Genomic DNA, 24,421 nt, shown 5'->3' on the forward strand with positions numbered 1-24,421 from the left:
ACATACCGGTAGATGGATAAATAATGACAACACGTCTTTGCATCGTTTTATCTGCCCGTCCTGTGTGAATGTGTATCTGCCTTTTCAACATGTTATGTCGATGTTGTATGTTTTGTTGATGCTTAGCTGAACAAATTAGAATTAGGGAAATGTTGACTTAAAGGGATTCCTAAGAAAATTAGTCAACAGGGTATTTTTCCATGAATGTGAAGGTTATTTATTTGGATGACAAGAACTCTGCACTTTTAGGTGAAGAGTGGACATACTACCGTGCCCTTATTCTCGCAAAGAACGGGCGGGGGACGGAGATCTGCATGACATGATCTTACAATCAACGTATTGATTTCTCCTCAGTGGTTAATACCATACAGCCCCATGTTTTGGTTGATAAACTGGTTAACTCCTTTGGTGTAGATCAGGGGTGGGCAACTGGCGGCCAGGGGGCCACATGCGGCCCCCACCTTCACTTAATGCGGCCCACATGTTGATATCAGAATGATACAGTCGATTATGCTATAGTAGTCGATATCTGTCGATATCTGAGATGATCAGCTTGTCTTCTTTACACTGTCCAATAACAGCATCACACATGGCTTACCTAGTGTTTTGTAGATATCTGAGATGCTCAGCTTGTCTACTGCACACTGTCCAGGCTCTCCTGTGATGGACATGTCAGTGATGTGCAGCTTCACCAGGAGGCCCTTGGCCACCTGGATCTTCCAGGAGCAACGCAGGTGAGCTGGGTACGCTTTTGGAAATCCAAGAGACTGTATCACTCCCTTTCTCCCGTAGAGTGTTCCTGGACCACCGCAGCCAGAAGCTGTCAAATGGGGACAGTGCATGTTTATGTAGGACATGTTTATTTATTAACTGTTGAAGAGCACATGTTCAGATCTGTCATCGTAGTGCCCTGAGGCTTTAACCACCACAGACTCCAGGATCAATGTGGTTGATTCAAAGAGACCAAAAAGCAACGGTGTACACAGAGACAGCCACTTGCATTGCAGAGAGAGACAGATAGAGAGAGAGGAGTGTGTGTGTGTGTGTGTGTGTGTGTGTGTGTGTGTGTGTGTGTGTGTGTGCGTGTGTGTGTGTGTGTGTGTGTGTGTGCACACCTGATCAGTAATCAACAGAGAGAGAGAGAGAGAGAGAGAGAGAGAAGCGTTAACGCTCCTGTCTGCCACAATTGAAGGGGGTCTTGCCCAGGCTTTTTCTTTTCTTTTGAAAACAAAACGTCTGTGGTCTCTGAGGCTACTGTACGATTGACAGTAACAAACTTTGAGGGACGCCCACGACACGTCTATTTACTTTAGGCATGAGTTTGCATCTTGGATTAAATCACTGGAAGTCAGAAGTTAGTAGAAAAATCACACCAGTGTGAACCGAGTGGTGCAACTCCCGTCTATTGGTTCTCTGTATCATACCAATTTGTATCGTCCAATTTCTTCTCTGTATCATTCCAATTTCTTCTCTGTATCGTTCCAATTTGTCCTCTGTATCGTTCCAATTTCTTCTCTGTACTCTGGTGCCCCCTACTGGTATAAATAAGTAACATACTCGTGCTCACATATAGACCGATTCCGTAGCGGTTTCATGGATGCAGCCTACGTATTTCCTGTAGGCGGACTCGACGTAGCTGCGGGGATAAAACCCTCACCAGGCGCACCTCTTCCACTACAGTGAACGGCAGAGTGACTGATGTTAGTTTGCCTCAAACTTTACTCCTTTACCTGCTTTTTTACTAACACTAGTAATGGTTGAGACGAAGCAGGGAAAGATACATATCGCCAGTCTTACCCAATACCAAATCTTTCTGTTTTATGAACACAAGGCTGCTGTATTTTATACCTCATACTAAGCATTTAAAGTATGAGGTATAAAGTACACTGGCGTTATGTATCTTTCACTGCTTCGTCTCAACCATTACTCAATGGCTCTGGTCTGGATATTAGACATTCCGTTTTATTTTATTTTTTATGTTGCCACTACTGTTGGAGCAGCCATAAACTACATAGGTTCATCTCTGTTCTCATGTTCTCTGTTCTCTGTTCTCATGTTCTGGGCATCTTTGTAATGTTAGTGTTAGTAAAAAAGCAGGTAAAGGAGTAAAGTTTGAGGCAAACTAACATCAGTCACTCTGCCGTTCACTGTAGTGGAAGAGGTGCGCCTGGTGAGGGTTTTATCCCCGCAGCTACGTCGAGTCCACCTACAGGAAATACGTAGGCTGCGACCATGAGACCAGCTACGGAATCGGTCTATACAAACATACATACATACAGGTACCTACCTACCTACCTAGGTACACGGACGTTGCTGGATGTAGGAGTGGTTGCACCACTCAAAAATTAACATGATTGTTAATAGTACAGGTAGTACAGTCAAATCAGACAAATAGAACCCCAAAGATATAAAGCATACCTATTGGTGTTGTTGTGGGTCCCGGTGTGGTAGTTGTGGGCTGGGTAGTTGTAGGTTTTGGTGTAGGGGGAAGAGAGGGGCGAGGTGTAGTAGAGGGGCGAGGTGTTGTAGAGGGACGAGGTGTTGTAGAGGGGCGAGGTGTAGTAGAGGGACGAGGTGTTGTGGGATCTGGTGAAGTGTTACAAGGTGTTGTGGTACTCGTGGGTATTGGTGTGGTCGTGGGTCTTGGTGTCGTGGGGATGACGACAGGAGGAAGGCTGGTCTTGGTGTAGGTGGCACTGAATCCTTTGGAGGTCAATGTGTTGTCGCTTTTGAAACGGAGCACCATGGTGTTGCCAGAGGATTCCAGGGGTTTTGGGACATTACCACCACAGAATTTGCCTACAAGATATTAAAACCTTTCTTAGCTTAAAGATGAAATCCAAAAGATTGATGTCCTATCTGGGATTCACATTTTAAGATGGAGTCAGTTTGGGCAGGGGGAGACTTTATGCAAAAGGCCAACATTTGAGTGCAGACATGTTTGTGCAATTCAATTCTACAGGTGTACAATAATATAGGATTAATTTATATTAAATTTAATTTATCATTATACTAATAATTGCTATCATCTAGAGTTCTCAATTGGCCCAAAAATAGGCCTGCGTGAGTTGAAGCCCAGGTCTGTTACATGTGAATGAAGACCAATGCCTTCTATAATATTCACACACACACACACACACACACACACACACACACACACACACACACACACACACACACACACACACACACACACACACACACACACACTCTCTCTCCAAGTCCTACCCATGGTTTCTGAGCCAGCTTTGTGTCCATCAAAGACCTCCACAAAGTCTCCACAGGCCTCGGGAACCAGATCAAAGAAGGTGAACGTCAGTCGAACCTGCTCCCCCTCTGGTACTGTGATGCGCCACTTGTCAAGCACACATGAACAGGAACAAGAACATGAATAGATCCATTTGTACACTCGCTGAGTTAATTTAACAAAGGATTTTACTATGAAGGCAGCACACTGCACAACTTAGCCATAGCGTCCATAGTGTTAAGGACTTCTCCTTAATGCTGGACCAAAGCTACGGTGAACTGAGGAACGGGGATGTCTAGCCTAAATACTCTTCAGAACAATACCGTTCCTGAAGAAACAGTGTGGGCTCACTATGTTGGTAGTTAAGAATTAGGTAGAATAGTTGATAATTACATCTTAGCATTCATCAGACTGGATTTCAAACCACAATGGGGTAAACTGCAAACAGTGCTTTGCTGCAACCCATGGAGTCGAGATTTGAAATCCATTCATCAATATTATGCACTGTCATCTATAAAGAAAGTGCTTTCCGCATTGGATCATGCCAATTATTAGGTGTGTTTGTGTGCATATGAGGACGACCTAGAGAGAGAGCGAGAATGGTCAAACCACACCAGTGCAACTAGTCACACTCCTTGCAACTGGAGATAATGGTTGCAAGTAGTTGCATGTTGCAAGGAGATGCGAGTAGTTGCATTGGTGTGGATTGGCCAGTATCTTTGTTTATTCATAGAGTAAGACACCTCACTGCTATATGTGTACAGTATGTGTGTATACATAATTATACCTGGTACAGCGCTCCATTCGGGTAGTTTTCCTCTGGGTATCCAGGAGTTAGCAGATCCCCGCGGTCACCTTCCACAGAACCACCCGCCCCAGCTATTTCTGGAAAGGGTATGAGGAACACCTCAGATCCACAGACATCTCAAGGATACCCACTCCCCTGTCTCCCCCCATTTCACTTTCTCCCTCGCTTACTCACTCACTCTTTCACTCCCTCCAATCTACCCTTTCTCCTCTTCCCAGCCAGTTCCCCGCTCCCTTCCACTTTCTCTCTATTCATCTATCCATTGATATCCCTCTCTCTCTCTCTCCGACTCCATCCCTCCAAACTATTCCCCCACTTTCCCTAAATCATTAACGCAGCGTGCAATTTACGTGAAATATTTCACGGACTTTCCTACTAGGCTGAGGAATATATCCCACCCTTTTCACATTGGCCTGTTATAGCGCCACCAACAGGCGGATTTTTGCAAAACACATTTTTGGAACAAAATTCCTCAAATCATCCAATTGCCATTCAAGAAGAAATGGCGGCCACAACCTGACCTGCCCTGGTGGAGACCTGTACCCCGAGGGGCACTTTATCTAGTTTTTCCTCCATTTAAAATGTCTTACCTGTTGTGCTTTCCGGAGACACTGATTCGTAATGGGCCTTGAATCCTTTGTCTGTCTTTCTGTCATTGGTGTCAAAGTATACAGTCAGACGGTTTCCCAGGGACACCACCGATTTAGGCTTATCATAGCCACAGTATTTTCCTATGCAGAAATGCACATATTGTTATATGTTGTTTATTAAATAAATAAATAGATAAATGATACTTGTACAAGTGAAAACAAGTGCATACAACAGTCTTTAAAGTATAAACTTTCCACATGACATGACAGCTGCTGAGTATTTGTAGCGAATCCATCTCTCTTGTTCTTGTGTGTGTGTGTGTGTGTGTGTGTGTGTGTGTGTGTGTGTGTGTGTGTGTGTGTGTGTGTGTGTGTGTGTGTGTGTGTGTGTGTGTGTGTGTGTGTGTGCGTGCGTGCGTGCATGCGTCTGCGGCTGTGCGCGCTTGCGTGTGCATGTGTGTGAACTACAGAACAGTGCAGTGGACCAGGCCTGCTTTGAGACTGACTAGAGGAGTGGAGTGTGTGTGGAATGTGGATGGATGGATGGATCGGTCGGAGAGAGAGTAGAGTGAATTGAATAAAAGAGTGTCTCATGATCTCTCTCTCTGGAGACGAAGGTGTGAAGGTAGGTGAGCAGTCTGGCAAGTTCACATTCACATACTCCACAACCTTTTTTTTCTACTGCCGTGTTGTCTGTCTGTCTGAATGTCTGTAGTATATCTATCTATGGTGTGAGATGCTCTCTAAAGGAAGAACAAAAATTCATAGCTTGTATTTGTAAAATTCACGAGCTTGTAGATCTGAAAATGTGGCACAAATTTCAAATATATATTCTTTCAGAGCGAACATTTTTAACTAAAATATTTGCTTCTGGGGGGGTTCCCGAAACAACATATTTTGAGATGGGGTCGGGGGCCAATTACATTACATTACATTTGTAGAATCGTCCTCAGATCTAAATGGTTTAAGGGAATGCCTTTACCAGATGTGTAGTTTGCCTTACCAATAATTCCCAGCGTATCTTTCACTGTGATGAAATCTGCCGTGCAGAGCTTGGTGTCCTCCAAAGCGAACTCTTCAAACCACAGATGGACAACCTGCAAAGCAAACATGCACATGTGTTTTCTCACCTTGAAAAGAATGAATAATGAGAGCATAGTGCTAGTTCCTGGCATGAGTGGAAAGGCCAAAGAGGCTGAATGGGTGTGCGAGTGTATGGAGTTTGTATGTACATGTGTATTTGTGCGCGCGTTTCCAATAATCAGCAAATAAGAGAGAGAGAGAGAGAGAGAGAGAGAGAGAGAGAGAAGAGAAGAGAAGAGAAGAGAAGAGAAGAGAAGAGAAGAGAAGAGAAGAGAAGAGAAGAGAAGAGAAGAGAAGAGAAGAGAAGAGAAGAGAAAGAGAAAGAGAGAGAGAGAGAGAGAGAGAGAGAGAGAGAGGATACCCAGTCAATGTGTCAGGAAGGCAGAAAGGCAAGGGGAAAGAAAACAAGTTATTTGTGTTGTCCTGTGGGGAAGGAAGCCATCTGTCAGCTGAACTGCTACTGCATTCAGCCAAGCTGTCCTCCATGCTTAACCTGACAGAAGAAACTCTTGCCCTTTGGTTGGCACACTATAGCTGTACACACTGCAGCTCTCCACTGCACAGGACCACACATACTGTACTATATATAAAAGACCTTCTGCAACAGGGATGCGACTGCTGGTTTGTGTTCATTAATGGAAGGCACCTGGGATGCCAACTTACAGAAATAGATTATGAATTTATGACAATATATCATATATTCCCTATTTCAAACATTCAACATTCAAATATTCCACATTATTTTATTTCATTTAAACACTTTATACCTGGTGTACCTATTTTGGACAGGTAAATGTGATATTAAAGTTTTATCACATTTCTACACTGTATATTAGAATGTCCTTAATTACCAACATTGAGAATTGTTTCAATACTCAATAAAGTAGCATAATACCTAATAAAGTTAGACTTTATGCCATGGAGCCCCATACCTATGAAAGTGTACACTCTCAGATGAATTTGTCTTTCACTCTAAATGGAAATTGTACACTTTCAGAATTAGAGACCGGTAAGGGACAAATTGATTAACACTAAGAATCACTTAGAGGGAACCCTGGAATCCCTGAGAAGCATTGCTTTAGCCTCCTGCCACGCTGAGTGATGAATAAAGTAAGGATGAAAGGTTGGATAAGTAAGGGTGAAAGGTTGTGGAATAGTGTTGTTGGTTGATGATTCACTCTACCTTGTCAGGCTCCACTGTGATGTGCCACACACAGCTCTTGCCGTCGTCATAGCTGTTGGGGTAGTTCAAGCTGGTGAAGCTTCCAGACTCTCCAGACAGTTCCTGTGGATTGCCACAACCCGAGTCCACCAGGCCTGGAACACAGCCATGTTTTAGTACAGTGATTACCAATCTGTGAGTTGGGGCCGTGAAGAATGAGGATATTGCAAGTGGGCCCCCAAATAATTGGCAAAACTTAAGGCAGAGGAGTGGATAAGAAGGGGAGAAAGGAGGAGCTGGCTTGGGTACTGCTGCATGCATTATGTTAAACACCACTTTAGTACGGCTGTATGTGTCCCTCACAGAGTTTGATGAGACATAATTACACTGAGGTATGAGACAACATTTGGGTACCATGGCTCAGGCACCCAATCACTGCATGCTTATACCGAGGGTTGGTTCCATTGGTCAGAGACACCACCCAACAAACAATATATCACCAGATTAAAAAAAAGACATTAAACAACACTGAAACATATGCTAAATTTGTTGGCTGGCTTTCAGGTCAGCCTCCCTTAACACTCAAATTATCGCTATAAATTGCCTCCTGCCTTCAATGCCAACTATATGAAGGAAATCTGACAGGACCGTAGGAAACACCTGTTCACTATAGTTGACACAATGACACAAGACTGCAGAGCTGATCAGACCATACTGTAAAATCCTGAGTGTAATTTATCAATGTATTACTGTGAGAGTGTGCAATTGGAACCAAGTGGACCCTTGTGGGTCCATTTGTACACTGAATGGCACATTCAGTGTCCATTTGTACACTGAATGTGCATCCCCATTCCCCAACTGCAGGATGAGGAAACAGGTGTGTTTACTCTGTATGCAGTGTGTATGTATAGCGCTACAGTATGTGTTTAAATGTTGTGTTGGTAAGCAGGAACAGGTGCAGATAAATGTGTGGCTGTTTTGTATGCACTCTCTTTTCCTATAGTCTGCCTATCCTCCCACATTTTATGAAATGTTGACTGGTATTGATTGATTGATTGAAATATTTATTAACAGTTTGCAGAATTACAGTACATTTCAAGCACAACTCAATACAAAGACTGTTAACTGTGAGTGGAGTAGACTGCGGCCCGACAACTCACACCACTCATGATGGATAAATCACACTGAGCAGTGAGCACTATACAAATATAGTATAACAATCAATCAAGTCAAGTTGATTGAGTTCACACAGACTATAACAAAATTATCTTTATAGTTATAGTACTCAGTGGGAATGGCACTTAAGACACCTTGACATTTGCTCTGTACTGTACTGCCAATTTCAATGGCCCTGGGCTGGTAGATACAAAGTGTCTGATTAAGTACTTAATTATTAAGTACAACATAAGTAAGTGTAATGCAAAGATAACAGGTAACTGTGCAAAGGTTGAGCCCTATTCAATTATCATTGCTGTAAGGAATTTTAAAGATCTATGGTGATAACACTGCCCTTGACGACCACCATAAATTATAATCTTATCAGATTAGAGGTGACACGTACGCCACAGGTGACATACATATAATTGACCCGGATAGGGCCACAATGAATACATTTAAAGATATATTCAGGGATTTCACCTAATTCAAATATCACTTATTTCTTTGTTTTGTTGTGATAATCCTCCCTACTATAGAGTGTGCTGACCATATAAGGAGTTCCTCCCTGTCCCCAGTTAACCCCTGGGTGTCAAAAAACCTTAGGTTTAGTCTTTGGCTATATGGCCCAGCCTTCATCCAATCAGGATAGAGAGGGGCCTTCCGCCAATCATGATCGAGCGGGGTGGACCTTGGTGTGCGTGCTGTTGGCCTGTTGCGTGTCCCCCCACTGTATAGTGGGGGACACACTTGTTACCGGGGCAGACCGGGGGATTTTCCAAATCACCGAAATCACTGAATGCTCCTTTAAATACCCATTTAGTAAAAAGACACTAATGCCATGTCGCATAGTGGCCAGCACAAAAATGAAGACAAAGCATTTACTGTAGCTGTGTATTTACTATAGTACAGTAGGCAAGGGTTATACTGAATATGATTTTGTTTGTTCATGAAAAATGAATAATATATATATTTAGTTCGGAGTCATCTTATGTTTCTCAGTGCTGTTGTGTATAAAGGATATGCTTAGTGTGTTTTCTTTAATAAAGATATCTATATTAACTCAAAGTAAAATCTTGTTGATCAAACAAAACAAGTGAAATTGGAAGTTACTAACAAAGGAATGAGGAGAGGAGACAATTGAAACTGGATCACTATACAATTGAGGTTGATAAACGGGTACTCTCTCCTGATTGGCTGAAATTTTGCAGCCCTCCTTAAAATGTATTTTCTGTTTATTAAAGAGCTGGAGAGACAGGGAGACCCCTGTAACTTATCAAACACTATAGCAATGATTACTATCAGTCAGAATATACTGCTTTCACCTTTTAACAAAAAAAAACTCAACTCAACCTTTAAAGCAGAAAAATGTATGGGACACTCACCGTCTTCGTCAGTGCTGGAGTCTGCCTTCTCATTGAAGTATATAACTATCAGGCCAATGCAGGCTGCGGTCATGGCCACAAACAGAAAGATGAGGACCTTCTCCAGGGTGCTTAGACCCCTGGATCCCATGTTGGCAAGATGTGTGAGCCAAAGTGAGGCTTGGTCAGCTAACTTATGTTAAAGATCATAGCAGAGTGGAAGGTACCGGTATATACCTGAACTTTGACAGCAAAGGATGTACCTTGAACTCTCCTTGAACGGATGGCAACGCAGCGCAACACAAGTGGAAACGGACTCTGACTCCTTTAGAGATCATTGTGAATGGCACGTCTGCTGTAAGGGGGCAATAGCAGCATGCAAGCAATAAGTCATACATAGGCTGGCTATACTGTAGTATCATTCATGATCCTGTAGTCATGCCACTAGAGGTGAACTTGGATTGAAGTGTTCGCAGGAAAGAAGTAACATGCCAATTGATAACTTTGTGGTTAAGACCCCAACATGCCTGGGATTTAATTCTACCAAAGCCCCCTTGTAGTTCTCCCACTCAGTTTCCCTCTGCCTTTCTGCCAATAAACAAAAAAGCCATTTTCCCAGATCCATCATCATTACTCAACATCCTTTCTGGTCAGTGCCATTTCACTTGCCGCTTTGGTAAGTGCGGTCGCCCCTTTTCCATCTCTCCCCACTACTCTACCTAGCTGTAAATAACAAACATAAATTAATGTTGGTGATTATATAAAAGGTATTATTAAATACTCCTACCACCAAAAAGAGCAATTCTGGCTGAACCGTGCAGTCGGTTTTCGTGAAACTTGGAAATATGGTAGAGGGCCATGCCAAAGGGTGAGGATGCGAAGCCCACAACCATTGGCCAAAGGGTGGCGCTATAGCACTCAATTGAAAATGCAAACTTTGACCACGCATAGCTCATGAACCGTTTCGTGCTCTTACTTTTGACCTCTGACCTCTAGATCAACCGCCATTTGAATTATACGAATATCAGTTCAAATGCATCTCCTCCCAGGATCTTTGATCAAAATGCACGAAAAGTTCTACACGTGAACTTTGGACCTATACGGACAAGGGAATCTATAGTACGTTTTTTTAAGTGAAAAAATTAAGGTTTTATGAGCCAATTAATATTGCCGTGTTGATCACTATGTAATGTTCCTTTATTATTACCAGTAATTTACTTTATTCATCTATGTTTTGTTTTCTTCGTCTGGTATCGCTGCTTTGTGTTATAAGTTTGAAAATATAGTTTTTGCACTCTAAATCATATATTCTTTTATTTTTTTATATATTTTTTATCCCACGATTTTGTAACCCATTTTTCACCCCTGTGTCAATCATCTAATGTGATCCTGGGCTCTACACACCCTCCGCCAACCTGGGGAGAGCAACGGACTTAACTCATGCTTCCTTCATGCTTGAGTGTCCAAGTTGCTCCTTTACACCTGACAGGGGGGAGTTTCCCTGGTTGGACGTAGCGCGTGGAAGGAACACGTTATTCCAACCAGTTCCTTTCCCCTCCATCAGGCGCCCCGGCTGGCCAGGGGGAGGCAGTTTAGAGACCAGGATTACTGCATGTTTTTGTGAGGGTACCTACCCTAGGGGACACGGGGAGAACATGCAAACTCCACACAGAAAGGCCCTTTCGCCAACCCCGCCTTCGGGTATGGGCACTGATGACGCGGAGGAGGAAACACGCCGCCAGCACCCACAGCGCCCCGAGCGGGAATCGAACCCAGGACCTTCTAGCTGTGAGGCGACAGCACTACCAACTGTGCCACCGTGCCCCTGAAATCATAAATCATATATTCTTTTTTTTTTTTTTAAGATATTTTTTTTGCGGCTTACGCCTTTTATTGATTTTTGAAGGGACAGACAGTAGGCTGACAGGAAACGGGAGAGAGATGGGGGGATGACATGCAGTAAAGGCCGTGTCGGGTCCGGGAGTCGAACCCGCGGCACACTGCGACTGGATTACCAGTCCGGTGCCCAGACCGTTACGCTACGGCCTGGGCCTGCAATACATTATTAATAGACAGTCGAGGGCCTTACCCTGCACGTTTCCTAGAAAACGTTAAGATAATTTGTTTTGTTCTTAGTCTGTAAACATGGTCTTTGATCCCAATCAGAGTGATAAGCTATCTAAACAGATAACCAATGTGCAAACTATTAATGACTAACACCCTGTACTAAAGACCATTAAAAGTATTAGTTTGCATTGCACAGTGTGCAACACATCTTAAGTGTCCCTTTGACCTTAATAGTTCTCCAGGGGGAATGATTGTCGATAACAGTATAGAAGAAGTTCCATGCGTCTTCAACAGATGATATTCATTTGAGCGGTTTGAGCCTGTTCCAGTTTATTAATTAAATCATGAATACAAAAATTCAGTGTTCATATTTTTTAAACTGTCTCACTTTATGTCTATGTGGGAGGCGAGGTATTTTAATCTTCCAAACACAAAAGGATTATAGAATGATTGCCATATATAATTCTGTCAGCATGGGAGACAGGAATCCAGACCAGTCTAATAGAGATTTGGGCATATTAGTAGCCTGACCAGTTTGTTTTGGGAAGTCTTGCCTATGCAAATTATACATGAATTTATTGATGTTGTTCTCGATCCAATCATTGAAGGCTGATTGATACATGGGCGAACACGTGGAAGACTTATGCAAAGGCTAAAATGTAACAGCAATACAGCATGTTATGTAGACACATCCTATAGCGTGTAGTCTCAATCAATGTACAGATTATACTTTTTAGTATCTATAGGTTCTTTATTTACCTATGATCCTAGATCACTATTTGTATGTATTTGATGTATTACCTTGTGTTTGCCTAAATTATAAATTGTAAATTGTATGAAGCAAATGGTCCGGCCAGCCGGGAATCGAACCAGCAACTTGCTGTGACCACCGAAACGGTGGTTAGTAAAAACAGATGTGTTTGGGTGAACGGGGAATCACTTATCACCGCAGCATGACGTCATGTTATAGATTTTGGTGGTCTGCACCTTAAAACTTGGGTACTATGAATAGGCCTTAATGGCCCTAGTATGCTTTCTTGAGGAACCCCGACAGCTCACTGGGATGGACGAGGACATGGTTCTGTTGACTGACAACTACTTGTTTTCTTCCCTCAAGATAGGATTTCATCCAGTTTAATGATGTGCTATCCAAACCAATCGCCTTCAGATTATTCAGTAGAATTTAATTATTTACAGTGTTTTTTGGAGGTCCAGCATCATGACCATAGTCCCAGAGTCTACCTCGCATTTGATGTAGTCGGTCAAATACAGTAGGCATGTGTCAGTGGAGTGGGATGTTCTGAAGCCAGATTGGAACTCAAACAGCAGCTTACGCTCGCCGACATAGCTGTTGATTTGTTCGTGAATTAATCTCTCTATAACCTTTGAGATGGAACAAAGGGTCTTTTTGAGCCCCTATAGTTTCTCATAGAGCTTGGATGTGGTTTGAACCATAAAGACACAACCAATTTGTCGGTAATGAGCGAACCACTTAAAATAATGCAGATGTTTGTTTTAGTGTCTCCCACAATTTTTGTGGGTGTCTTTTGTTTGCCTCAATGTTCTCATATAATATCTGCTTCTGCTGTGATGACCTTTAACAACTCACATGTCACGCTGTAAAGCACAACCATAAAGGGTGGAAATCATTTGCCTCATTAGCATCCGAATTAAGCCTGATTCATACTGCGGCACACGCCGATGATGCACGCCGCAAATACAAGTTCACAACGTGTCGCTTCAACATCCGCAGTTCGGAATACGCTTTTATTAATTATTATGCCCGAGGATAAAATGCTGCATATCAGTGGTCCAGCAATATACAGTTGTACAGGTTCACAGCTAAGCCTGTCAATACTGTATTGTTTTGTTGCTGACCCGACAACGGCTTGAGTCTGGAATGCCATTCAGACATAATCATAGGCATCTGTCGCAATCACTGTGGAGTGTGCAGGTGAAGAGATATGGCCATGAGATAATGATGTCTGAATTGACTGACGCAGAAAATGTACCAGCAGCTAACTAGATTATTAGTAGCCAGGCACATATGTCCACATAAGCACAAATACATGCACACCAATCTGGGAACCCATTCGTTGTGTACTTTTGTAGAAACAGGAAGCCAGGTGCTTCTGTGTTTATTCCTACGAAGAACAACACTACATGTTTATGGCAGAGTTGCTGACAGTGACATATTTCACTGTGACAGCTAAAGAGACATTTTGGAAAATGGCTATGGACGTTTTTCCCTCACCAAAATATAGTAAAACTTTGAATCAATTAGGTATTTACCCCCACCTTCCCGACAAGGTAGAAAAAACTAGAACTGCACTCTGTCGAGTGCATACTTGCTTGTTGCACACTAGTAGGCCATAAATGGCCTACTAGTGCACAAGCAGAGCGCGCAAGTACTTTCGACCGCTACAAACTGTCAAATCTGTTGAAGGAACGTTTGAAATGTTGATTAGGTTTAACTATTTGCTACCTACCCATATGCATGTTACGTAATGACTACTTGTGCCTGATATGGCAGTGGTGCCAGATTACATACATGTATACATAAGAGCATTACCTTTAATTCTCCCAACACTAAAACATATCGTAACAATATGTCACCATCGAAAACCAATTACACTCTGGCATTGGGTCCTTTAATCGACATCTTTATTACGTCATCATTGAGAGCTAGTTATACTATGTATATGTATGTATATGTAATTTGTAAGTTGATTAGCGGTATATTTTATGTTTACGTCATCATTGAGAGCTAGTTATACATATGTAATTTGTAAGTTGATTAGCGGTATACTGTGGTTACTTTGCGCAAAAAAACGTCCCAGCCAACCCGCCACTTTTGATGCGTATGCAAATAAAACAGCAAGTTGTGCCTGATTTGCTGGGACCAGGTTACATACATGTATACACAGGAACATTACCTTTAATCCTCCCAACACTAAAACATATCGTCATTACGTCACAATCGAAGACCAATTACACTCTGGCATTGGGTCCTTTAATCCACATATTTCTTACGTCATCATTGAGAGCTAGTTATACATATACACACCATGTACTCTGGTCCCAGCAAATCAGGCACAATTTGCTATTTTATTTTACAAATTACATATATATAGTATATGTATGACTAGCTCTCAATGATGACGTAAAACATATGGTCATGTATGTAATCTGGTCCCAGCAAATCAGGCACAATTTGCTGTTTTATTTGCATACGCATCAAAAGTGGCGGGTTGGCTGGGATGGTGCATACGGACCGGGCGAAACTATTACTTGCGCGCTCTGCTTGCGCAAGTAACAATAAGGGGGGACGGGGGTGCTTCTGTGGCCTCTACTACCTGTCTCAATCTGCTCTCCTCTGTTTTCTGTTTGTTCTCTGCCTGCACAACCAACTTCTAGACCAATCAGTGAATCGGTGCCCCAGAGTGAAAGGACTTGTCGGAAGGTAGCCTCTGTCTCATCTGCGAAGAGAAAAGCCTGGTCACAACCTAAGGCAGAGACGTATCGGCGGAAGTGTCTCCTATAATATGATGGAAAATGCTTGTTAACTAACTTTTTTCATTGACCAAAACGTAATAAAACTAAGCTATGAAGACTAAAATTAAGACTAAATATACTGACAATGTTGTCAACAAATAAAAACTAAACTAAAAGGGAGGGATTTAATTTTTTGGTTGGTTGTGCTCGGGTGCATGCAACCAAGTGTAAAATCAGGCATTACGATGCCATCAAGACTAACCAAAATATTTTTTTGTCGACAAAATTTACTGTAGGCTACATTTAGTCGACTAAAACTAGACTATAACTAAAAACAATCAAAATGTGCTGTCAAAGTCAACCCTGTAATGGAGTAGGCTACTGGAGGAAGTAGTTGCAGCTTTGCTCCAGTAGAGAGTGTGCAAGCTGTTCCAGTTACACCTGAAGGCACAGTTAGGTCAAATGGTCTATGCAAATTTGCCTTTGAAGTGTGTGTGCTCCTGAGTCCTGATAATGTGCATGCCATTAGTTTTACCTCAGATAAACACAGCAAAAATGTAACAATTTTTTTTTAAGAACATGTCAAATGTGCATTGCATGTACTGTAGCTGCTTCCTTTTTTGTGTTTATTTTTGCACATATGGAGGAAAGGGGGGCAGGGGGGGATTGGGTTAATCGATACTGATACCGCACCATGCACAGAAAATGGACACAATTGGGCTGTTCTACAAAGGAGGTTTTTAAGGCAAATATGAGCTGACTGAGCATGCCATCATGTGAGGAAAATAGATTTCTCTTTTTAAGGGGATTGAGCAGTCCATTCCCCTGAGAGGGAGATAGCAGAGGAGAGAGGCCTCTGGCAGTATTCATTTTAGGATAGAGACGTGCATGTGTGCATTGAAAGACCCATTTGACCACCACAGACTGGGCACAGCATAACTATTAAAAATACTGAATGAACTTGCACTGTATATTTGGTCTGGCTCTGAGACCATGTGCTTCATGTTCTGCTACACTATCCTATCAAATAATGTCAACAAAAAGACCAAAAGATAAGCTTTCGACCCTATGTACCTCACTACGCTGTCCATTTTATGCCTTACCATTGTTTACCAACTGTTTTCTGTTAATGTCGTCTCTCGGGAACATGCATCGATCCAAATTTCCCAGTGGAGATGATAAAGCCATGTCCTTGCACCTCCCAATAAGACACTGTGCACACGGTCTCTACACAGCATCAGTATGGCTCTAGTTATGCTGTGGTCCATTAGCCAATCTGGGGAATCATCTCTAACACGGTTTCCCTCTGGTACCATAGGATCTTAAGCCTCTAGTAAAACCACAGACTCTAACACAGCCTAGTAAGATAGTAGGCAAATAGGCTCCAAGGAAGTTTCTGGTTTCTCGTCACAAACTTTGTATGAAAGTGAAGTGAAGTAAAGAATTGAGACCCAATCGCAAAGGTTTTAGTCCCATATTAACCCACAAATAAATTTAAAATGTATTTCAAATGTACATTTTTGAGGGGCGGATTCAGCTATTAGTGTAGATCTTCGTCTTACACAACATTAAATTCACATTGACAATGAATGGAGAATTTACATCATATGTGGACAAGCAAATCAGCTATTTTTGTCCTACACAGATTAAATTCCCATTGATAATCCATGGAGAATTTACGTCAATGTGTATTAGCAAATCTGTATATTTGTCCTACACAAAGATTACATTCCCATTGACAATGAATGAAGAATTTACTTCATAATTATGTGTCTGAGCAAATAGAAATGTTACGTCATGATGATGTACGATGATAAATAAGAGCGCCCCTCACTTCACACAGGTGTGATTTTTATTTGTATTTAGAGGTCTTAACAGGACATCTTCTCATTTTACTTTCTATTATCTGCACGGTATGTGAAAATGACAGGACAGAAGACTTACTTTATAAAGCTGCTGTAAGGACCCAGTTCTTGTGTATGAGACTTCCACCACAGGTATGGAAGAATGGAGGGATGTGGGTTCTGGATAGATAGTTGGCCAGTTAGACCTGACCTGAGACACATCACATCGTGATGAGGGAGTGCAGTCTGCAGAGTAAGAGAGAGAAACAGAAAATGATTGCATTATTGTCATTAAAGATGATATATTTGCTCCCCCAGGTTCTATGTTCCCCAGGTTCTATGTTCCCCACTTACCTCAGGGTTTAGGGTTAGCGTTATAGGTTTCTGGTTCAAGGACTTCAGTGTTTTGTACTACAATTGTATGTATAAGTACAGAACGAAGAATGTTTGTTTTTGCCATCTTTGTTGAAGAGTCTGAGCAATTATGTTTTCGTTTATTTTTTGCCAGTGTCATTTTTTTGTTTGCTAAAACTAGATAGTTTAAGTAGCCTAGGCAGGCCTAAAGTTCAATGGATTGTTCAAAGACTGAGCTTAAATCAGAATTTGCTACTAAAAGTAAAAGACTAAGTTGCTAAAATACTACGGCTTTGTGCTGGTATCCAAGGTACTTCCCCATCAGAATGTGTTCCTCCTCATGTATAATGCATTGTATTGAGTGGGGAACACATTCTGACAGGCATATAAAATGTGGCATACATCTGGACCCATTAAAGCAGTGCTATACTGTATATTGGAGAGGAAATACATTGTGACAGGGATAAATACCTTGGCACAACACTGGTCCTAATTCAAATGAGATTTCATGTCCTGCGATAGTCTGCGATAGTTCTCAATGGCCCACTTCACGTTGTTGCTTTTTAACCGTTCACCGTCTAAACTAAATAGATCAATTGAACCATTTTGAATAATGAATAGTCATTATCGAAGGCAAACTCAATGTGGAAATCTATTACCTGTATAAGCCTGCTGTTCAGCACAGAGGCAGAAAAACTGCCTGAGGACAACAGATGCAGTGATGCTGCCATGCAGAGGTGATGCTTCCAGTGTTCACTGGAAGCACTACGCTCATGTCCTCTATACTGTCTCAGGCTCTCCCCTGCTCTGGGCAGGAGGCTGTGTTGAAAATAAAAACACTCAGCAGAGTCCCATCTATAAAACTATTTTGGCCCCGGGGACAGCTGGACCCCATTACTGGGCAAATAATCTGTAAAGAATGGAGGTGACAGTCGGACAGCAGGGAAGGTGTGCTCTCAGTACATCAAATCACAGTGTGGTTTCACAGTTTCACACACATCTACACACGGGGGGCAGAGGGGATATTGAGGACACTTTGATGAAGGAGATGGGACTATATCTCTCTATCCCTCGTGATTTCATTTCATGCTGCATCTTCAAGCTAAATCCTCGTGCACTTGTGGCCAGTTATTTTGCAGCAGCTTTTGGACACACAATAAAACTTACTTATTCAAGTATCCCATATGGCTATTTACCACTGTGTGAGCTAAGGTACAAGTGATATGAAACAGTACAGTACGTATAAGTTGTTGGGTGGTTGGAGGGAGTTGGAGAGCAGCTTATACAGTATGAATCCCCCGACCAAATGCAGATATTTGTGTGATGAAAGTGAACAAAAAAGACTGCAGAGTGGCGTGGCATATAACTCGTCACCAACGGTAGAGGACAGTATACGTATGTACAACTTTCAGCAGTAAAACTTTAAATCTTTTAGAATTAGAAAAGGTCACAGACGACTTCTGTACCTTCTGATGCCGTCCCAGGGGTTGGGTGGGGTTGGTGGCTCAGTGGGAGCTGGCTGGTCAGGGTCTGTGCTCCAGTAGGCCCTGAAACCTTTGGCCTCGGTGAAAAAGTCTGCATGGAAACGCATCAGCAGCCTGTTGCCCTGGGTCTGTATGGGTGCAGGAAGACTAGTACCACAGAATTGACCTGTAAATGAGATATACAAAATCAAGTATACAACTGTATGGTTTGGCCATAACTGTTCTGTCGTTTTCTTTTCTGCTGTTATATCAAAGTTAAAATCTTTATCACATTTGGTTCATCACAATGTAACAAAGACATCATCATCATCTGTCATTCTCCCGACTCATTTCTTCGGGTCCTTGATTGTGATAGTGATTGTTAATAATTGTAATAATTATGTTGTAATATACTACACGACATCTTACCATGCTTTTTGAAGTTCAGGGTGATGTTCTTCCCAAGAAGAACCACAATGTTCCACATGCATTCTACGTTGGCCTTGTAGTTCATTGGCCAGTTCTGGGACTCTATCACTCTGTTTTCTGCAGTAGTGGCCATGCCACAGCCTAGCTCTGGTCCATAGCCTTACTGCTTTGTAGACCAGAGCTAGCCACAGCCCTGGATCTCTGAAATGCATGGTGACACAGAGAGAGACCTTGAGCAAGGCACTAAACTGCATGCTCCAGTGAAGATGCTCAGTGGCAAGCAAGCAGTATAAAGCTCGATTCATACTTGGACAGAAAATAGCAGATCTACAGGTATAAGCTCACAACGCCGTTGCATCAACATTTCACATTGTGAGCTTATAAATCATCTATTTCCGGTACGCCATCGTACAATGGAGCATAAATTAGACAAAATACTGTGGTTGTACAGACAAGCTCCTAGGTGTGAATGTGTGTAAATGTAATGAGTGTGAAGCCCTGGATAAGACAAACGGAAATTAAAGTGAGAAAAACTGATGAACTGTGTCAGGCAAACACACAAATAATAAGTGTGTGTGTGTGTGTGTGTGTGTGTGTGTGTGTGTGTGTGTGTGTGTGTGGGTGTGTGTGTGTGTGTGTGTGTGTGTGTGTGTGTGGTATCACAACAAATATGCCAGATGCACGTACCTAAAGTATGCCCGGAATATTCTGTATATATCTCTAATGATATTAGTGCTGATGACTTGCAGGATCTGAACCTTTACCTTTGAGAGTTATTAGTGTATGTTAATTAAGAAGTAAGTGTGAGTGGATGTGCGGCACATACGGCAGACGGTTGATTCGTGTCAGCTCCTGGCCCATTTGAGTAGAGAGGTTAGAACTACTGCTGGCTCTGTAACTCAACGGCAGAATGTATTTTTAATGAATACCGTTTGCTTCATATTCATAGAGCTTTACATTTTTGGATGGGTTGATGTTCACATGAGGCAGCGCCAGTGTCACATTATTATCTGCTCTGCCGTTTTCCTGTCATTCCATATACTGCTATTGAATTAGAAATGCTTTCATGAAAACACCTTTGAAGATTAGACCCGGAACTCAAGCTTATTATCCAAATTCACTACATATTCATAGATTCAAGACTTGGGGCATTGACTTTCACAGTAACTAAGTCCACTGAGTACAATGACACCTTAAACATTAACTATATCAGAAAGTAAAAGGTTGAGAGTTGTCACAGAGGGCAGAAGAGAAGTTAACAGCATGCACACACACACACACACACACACACACACACACACACACACACACACACACAATACTGTCCCTCAGTGGGACTCTCAGTGACACTGAGACGTAAAAGAAAATACATAAAAATGGGTGAGCATAAATCATTCAGTATGCTGTGGAAGCTTGTGTTGAAGGCCATTGGCCCTGTGGTGCTGTACAGCGTGAGCACAGTGACACAGTGACTGTACCATCATTCTGTTCCGCTCTCTCGTCGTTCCTGCGGCATCAGCTGAAGAGGAGAGACAGGTGTGAAGAAAGTACCTTTTAATGTAATGGCAATGGCATGTGTGTGCGTGCGTGCATGCGTGCATGCGTGCGTGCGTGTATGTATGTTATTTAAAACATTTCCGTTGATTAAATGTGACTAAAACTAAATAAAAATGCATTCAAAAGACTATGACTAAAACTAAAATCTAAATTTGCTGTCAAAATCAACACTGACACACACACAAATGCACGCACATACACGCACGCACATCAATGTTTGTCTACTGTGCTTAAGTGTAATGTGTGCACGCGGGCGCACGCACGCACTCACTCACTCAAAGCTACAAATAAACATGCATAGTTGTGCATACGTACTCCTACATGATTGCTTGAGGGTCAAGCAATATCAATTACCGGTACTAGCTAAATAAAGTCCATATTTATTATTATTTTTATCGCGGATACAAGCGGCCGAAATGAGTTCTCAGACGGGTGGCTGGCATCTCCCTTAAAGGGAGACTCGGAGTAGAGCCGCTGCTCGATCCTTCGCTTGGAAAGGAGCAAGCTTAGGTGGTTTGGTCATCTAGTATGAAGGCCTCCTGAGTATCTCCCTTGGGAGGTCCTCGCTGTACGTCCCACTGGGAGGAGACCCGCCGGCAGGGCAGACCAAAGATGGATTGGTCGAAGATGGATGGATGGATGGATGAATACAATTATGTGCCTTGCATTGACTTCCACCAAATCTCCCTAAATCCTAAAATAAACCTTAATCCTCACCATTATAGTGCACTCTGAAACCAGTCATTGATACACTACTTCAGAGCTAGACTCAGTTCTCTCAACAGTCAACAGACATTGATGAGTCAAGTATGCTTTTGAAGTTGCATGGAAGTCTTAAAATAATTAATTTGCAACACAATAGAGTTGTGTTGTCAATTCATTATTACAGTATATTTTTGTAGTGGAGGTCCCTGCTTCATTTCTTGCTCAGCGAATGGATCCTTCGCTTGAAAGACATTAAATTCGCCCTGACCTATAAGTCATTAAGCCCCCCGCAACAGATCGGTTGACTTAACAAGATTGCATGCAGAACATGGTGAGCAACAGTGTCAACTGGCCATGGTTACCGTTCAAACCAAACAGAGCCAGACTGTAGCTCGGACCTATCCTCAATTATACAAGGTCGTTTCTCATTGGTTGAAACAGCCTTCTAGCCGTGGTTCAAACGAGCACCAGCACTCCACACCTAATCAAAACAAAGATTTCAGCTGCTCTGTTCTCCCAGAGTGCAGCAAACTCGGTGGCTAGGCTAGCTAGTTTCTTGGGACATTTGTGGTCGTAGTGACTACATCAGTCATTAAAAAAGAGTTTTTTCAGCAATTTTCTTAGTTTTAAGGGTTGAACTATTGAATAATTGCAATATTACTCAATGTTACCTGCGTTGCTTTCGGAACTCGCCCTGTGGGCTCGTTCCTGTAGCATCGCAGGCGTGCATTAATGACATTAAACCACCCCCTCTCGTGTAATATTGCTTAAGTAACCAGACTTCTAGGGATCTCGATCAGCCTGCTGATAAGTCTGGTGACATTCTAATTCTGTGCGGGCTACAGAATTAGAATGTCTAGCCGCTAGAGAAGTGATTCTCAACCTCTCTAAAGGTCACAGACCCCCAATTTACAATAGGCCACGGGCATATAATCTCTAGGACCCCACTCTATCGTAAAATCAATTAACGTCAATTGTTAATTAACTCTGAGAGTGTATCCATGGCATTAATGTATACAGTGTACACTGTATGAACAACAGTGAACACGCCATCCCCATTTCCCTGTGTTCTGGGAAGAGTGGATGCCCATCTCTCTCTCTCTCCCCCTCTCTGCCTCATATTGGCGAGCTCAGCAGCCGATAAAGTTATATCAGCTTCTCTGCAGCCTCTGAAGTGAATAATAAGGAGTGGTGATTTACAGTCTGCTGACTATAGCTCCACTAAAGAGAGATCTTAATCACCAGTTCTGTAGCTGAAATAGGCAGGCGCACACACACACACACACACACACACACACACACACATTATAGTGTAGAATGGGGTCCACTTGTATAATGCACCGCTAGGACTGAGTGAGGCATGTTGCAGATATCTGCACTGACCTACCCAGTCAAATACTGGCAACTACGCTTTGCCGGGGGGAAATGATACAAATAGTTGAATAAGCATTTATTACAATGATTTGCATTGTGTTAAAACAATCATACAACATTTTTGTCCACTCATAACAACAGTAACAAACTGTGAGGGACACACCATTGTGAAAATGTCTATTTACTTTAGGTATGAGTCGATCTATACATCTCAGATTAAATCACTGGAAGCCGGAAGTTAGTAGAAAATGGGCAGGTGTAATGGCAGCATTTGCTCCAGATGAAATCGACTCAATAATGTCAATATGTCATGTTGCTCTGGGCTAAGCTCACATTCAACGAGAGAGAGAGCGAGAGAGAGAGAGAGAGAGACACACACACACACACACACACACACACACAGACAGACTGCAGTGGGCCATTTAATTAATTACAATGTGCAACCAACCAAGCCAAGTCTTCAACGAACATACTTGGCCAATAACACTCTTAATTTTAATTCTGGTTCTGAAGAATTAGAAAAGTATACAACAGCATAAATAAAAAGCATACTTGTTGGTGTAGGCCAAGGTGTCATGGGTTTTTGTGTAGATGGAAGACGAGTTGTTCTGGGTCTTCCCGGTCTTGGTGTAGAGTTACAAGCTGTTGTGGGTATTGGAGTCTTGGTGTAGTGTAGTCGTTGGTCTTGGTGTGGTCGTAGGCTGAGGTGTCGTGGGGACGATGATAGGAGGAAGGATTGTCTTGGTATAGGTGGCACTGAATCCTTTGGAGGTCAGTGTGTTGCCAGAGGATTCCAGGGGTTCTGGGAGCTTACCACCACATAATCTGCCTGTAAGATATTAGTATTAAAACCTTTCTTATCTTAAAGCTGAAATCCATAAGATTCATGTCCTACCTGGGAGACATGTACAGTAGTGGTCCTGCATTTTTCCAATAAGAACAGAGAGACAGACGTACCATCTCCAACTTGCGACTTGTTATGGCCCCAGCCTGGCCAGATGTATTATTATTAGAGTTATATGTATATAAGTGTATATCCATATTTATTAGGGTACAGGTACATTATTCTATTTGTTAGTTAATGGTAGTTGGAGAAGTGATTATTATTTGTAGCCGGATTTGTGTTGAGTTATATGCATATCTTAAGTCCAGGTGGAGAGCTGGAGGATACTATGAATGGGAGAAGAGGCTTGGGTGTTGGCTTCATTGCCAATCAACTAGTACAGTAATTAATGCTCTGGTTCTTCTCACCTGTGAGGAACTGATCACCCTCACAGGATTGGTGGTTCCACTTGTTAGTGTAGTATAGAGTCTGGAACTACACTGCCGACCACCTCTGAGATGCAGAGTGAATAGATGGAAATAGTCCGATCTTATAATGAGAATTAGTGAGGATTACCAAGTATAGAAGATGCTTTAACAGTGCACTAGATGGGTTTTCAACTGATTTTGACCCAGGGATCACCATCCTGACTAAGAGCAACCTGGGGACCACGACTATTGTGCGTGGCGGGTCCATCATAGACCCACCCCACACAATAGTGGTGGGGGGTTCATGCACCACCAAAAGTTTTAAAAAGAATGGAGGAATAGCCAGGGACCACCTGCAATACCTCCGCCTGCAATACTACTGGTTGAAAACCCCACAGCAATGTAAAAGGCAAGCAAAAGCATAATATCCCATTTTCCAATTCCAATTCTCAGCAACTGAAGTGAAACAATAA

General features: G+C 42.4%; 2 protein-coding genes and 1 long non-coding RNA gene across 3 annotated transcripts in view; all 3 read right to left on the reverse strand.

Moving 5' to 3' along the window:
• The window catches only part of LOC310858153 (ovochymase-2-like), a 22,139-nt gene extending 19,677 nt beyond the window's left edge, over window positions 1-2,462 (reverse strand). Inside the window, exons 1-2 of the mRNA XM_083764243.1 lie at window positions 2,419-2,462; window positions 599-820 (exon numbers count right to left, since the gene is read on the reverse strand). Of these exons, the coding sequence (XP_083620369.1) occupies window positions 599-671 (73 nt within the window). The 5' untranslated portion in view covers window positions 672-820; window positions 2,419-2,462. The remainder of the gene's footprint in view (window positions 1-598; window positions 821-2,418) is intronic.
• LOC310858408 (procollagen C-endopeptidase enhancer 1-like) lies at window positions 1,334-9,560 on the reverse strand (the record flags this gene model as incomplete). The annotated part of the gene is made up of 8 exons (XM_083764516.1): window positions 1,334-1,341; window positions 2,617-2,799; window positions 3,229-3,355; window positions 4,035-4,132; window positions 4,646-4,786; window positions 5,649-5,742; window positions 6,912-7,045; window positions 9,431-9,560. The coding sequence occupies 8 exons, from the start codon at window positions 9,558-9,560 to the stop codon at window positions 1,334-1,336; spliced, it is 915 nt and encodes a 304-aa protein (XP_083620642.1).
• Window positions 9,561-23,106: 13,546 nt separating this feature from the next.
• Window positions 23,107-24,036, reverse strand: LOC310858854. Its single transcript, XR_014569239.1, has 2 exons — window positions 23,949-24,036; window positions 23,107-23,526 (listed from the first exon to the last, which is right to left on the reverse strand). It is a non-coding gene; the product is annotated as an uncharacterized lncRNA (long non-coding RNA).
• Window positions 24,037-24,421: the final 385 nt, after the last annotated feature.

This window comes from Protomyctophum parallelum (genome assembly GCF_964188405.1).
Source record: "Protomyctophum parallelum genome assembly, chromosome: 5".
Classification (NCBI taxonomy): domain Eukaryota; kingdom Metazoa; phylum Chordata; class Actinopteri; order Myctophiformes; family Myctophidae; genus Protomyctophum; species Protomyctophum parallelum.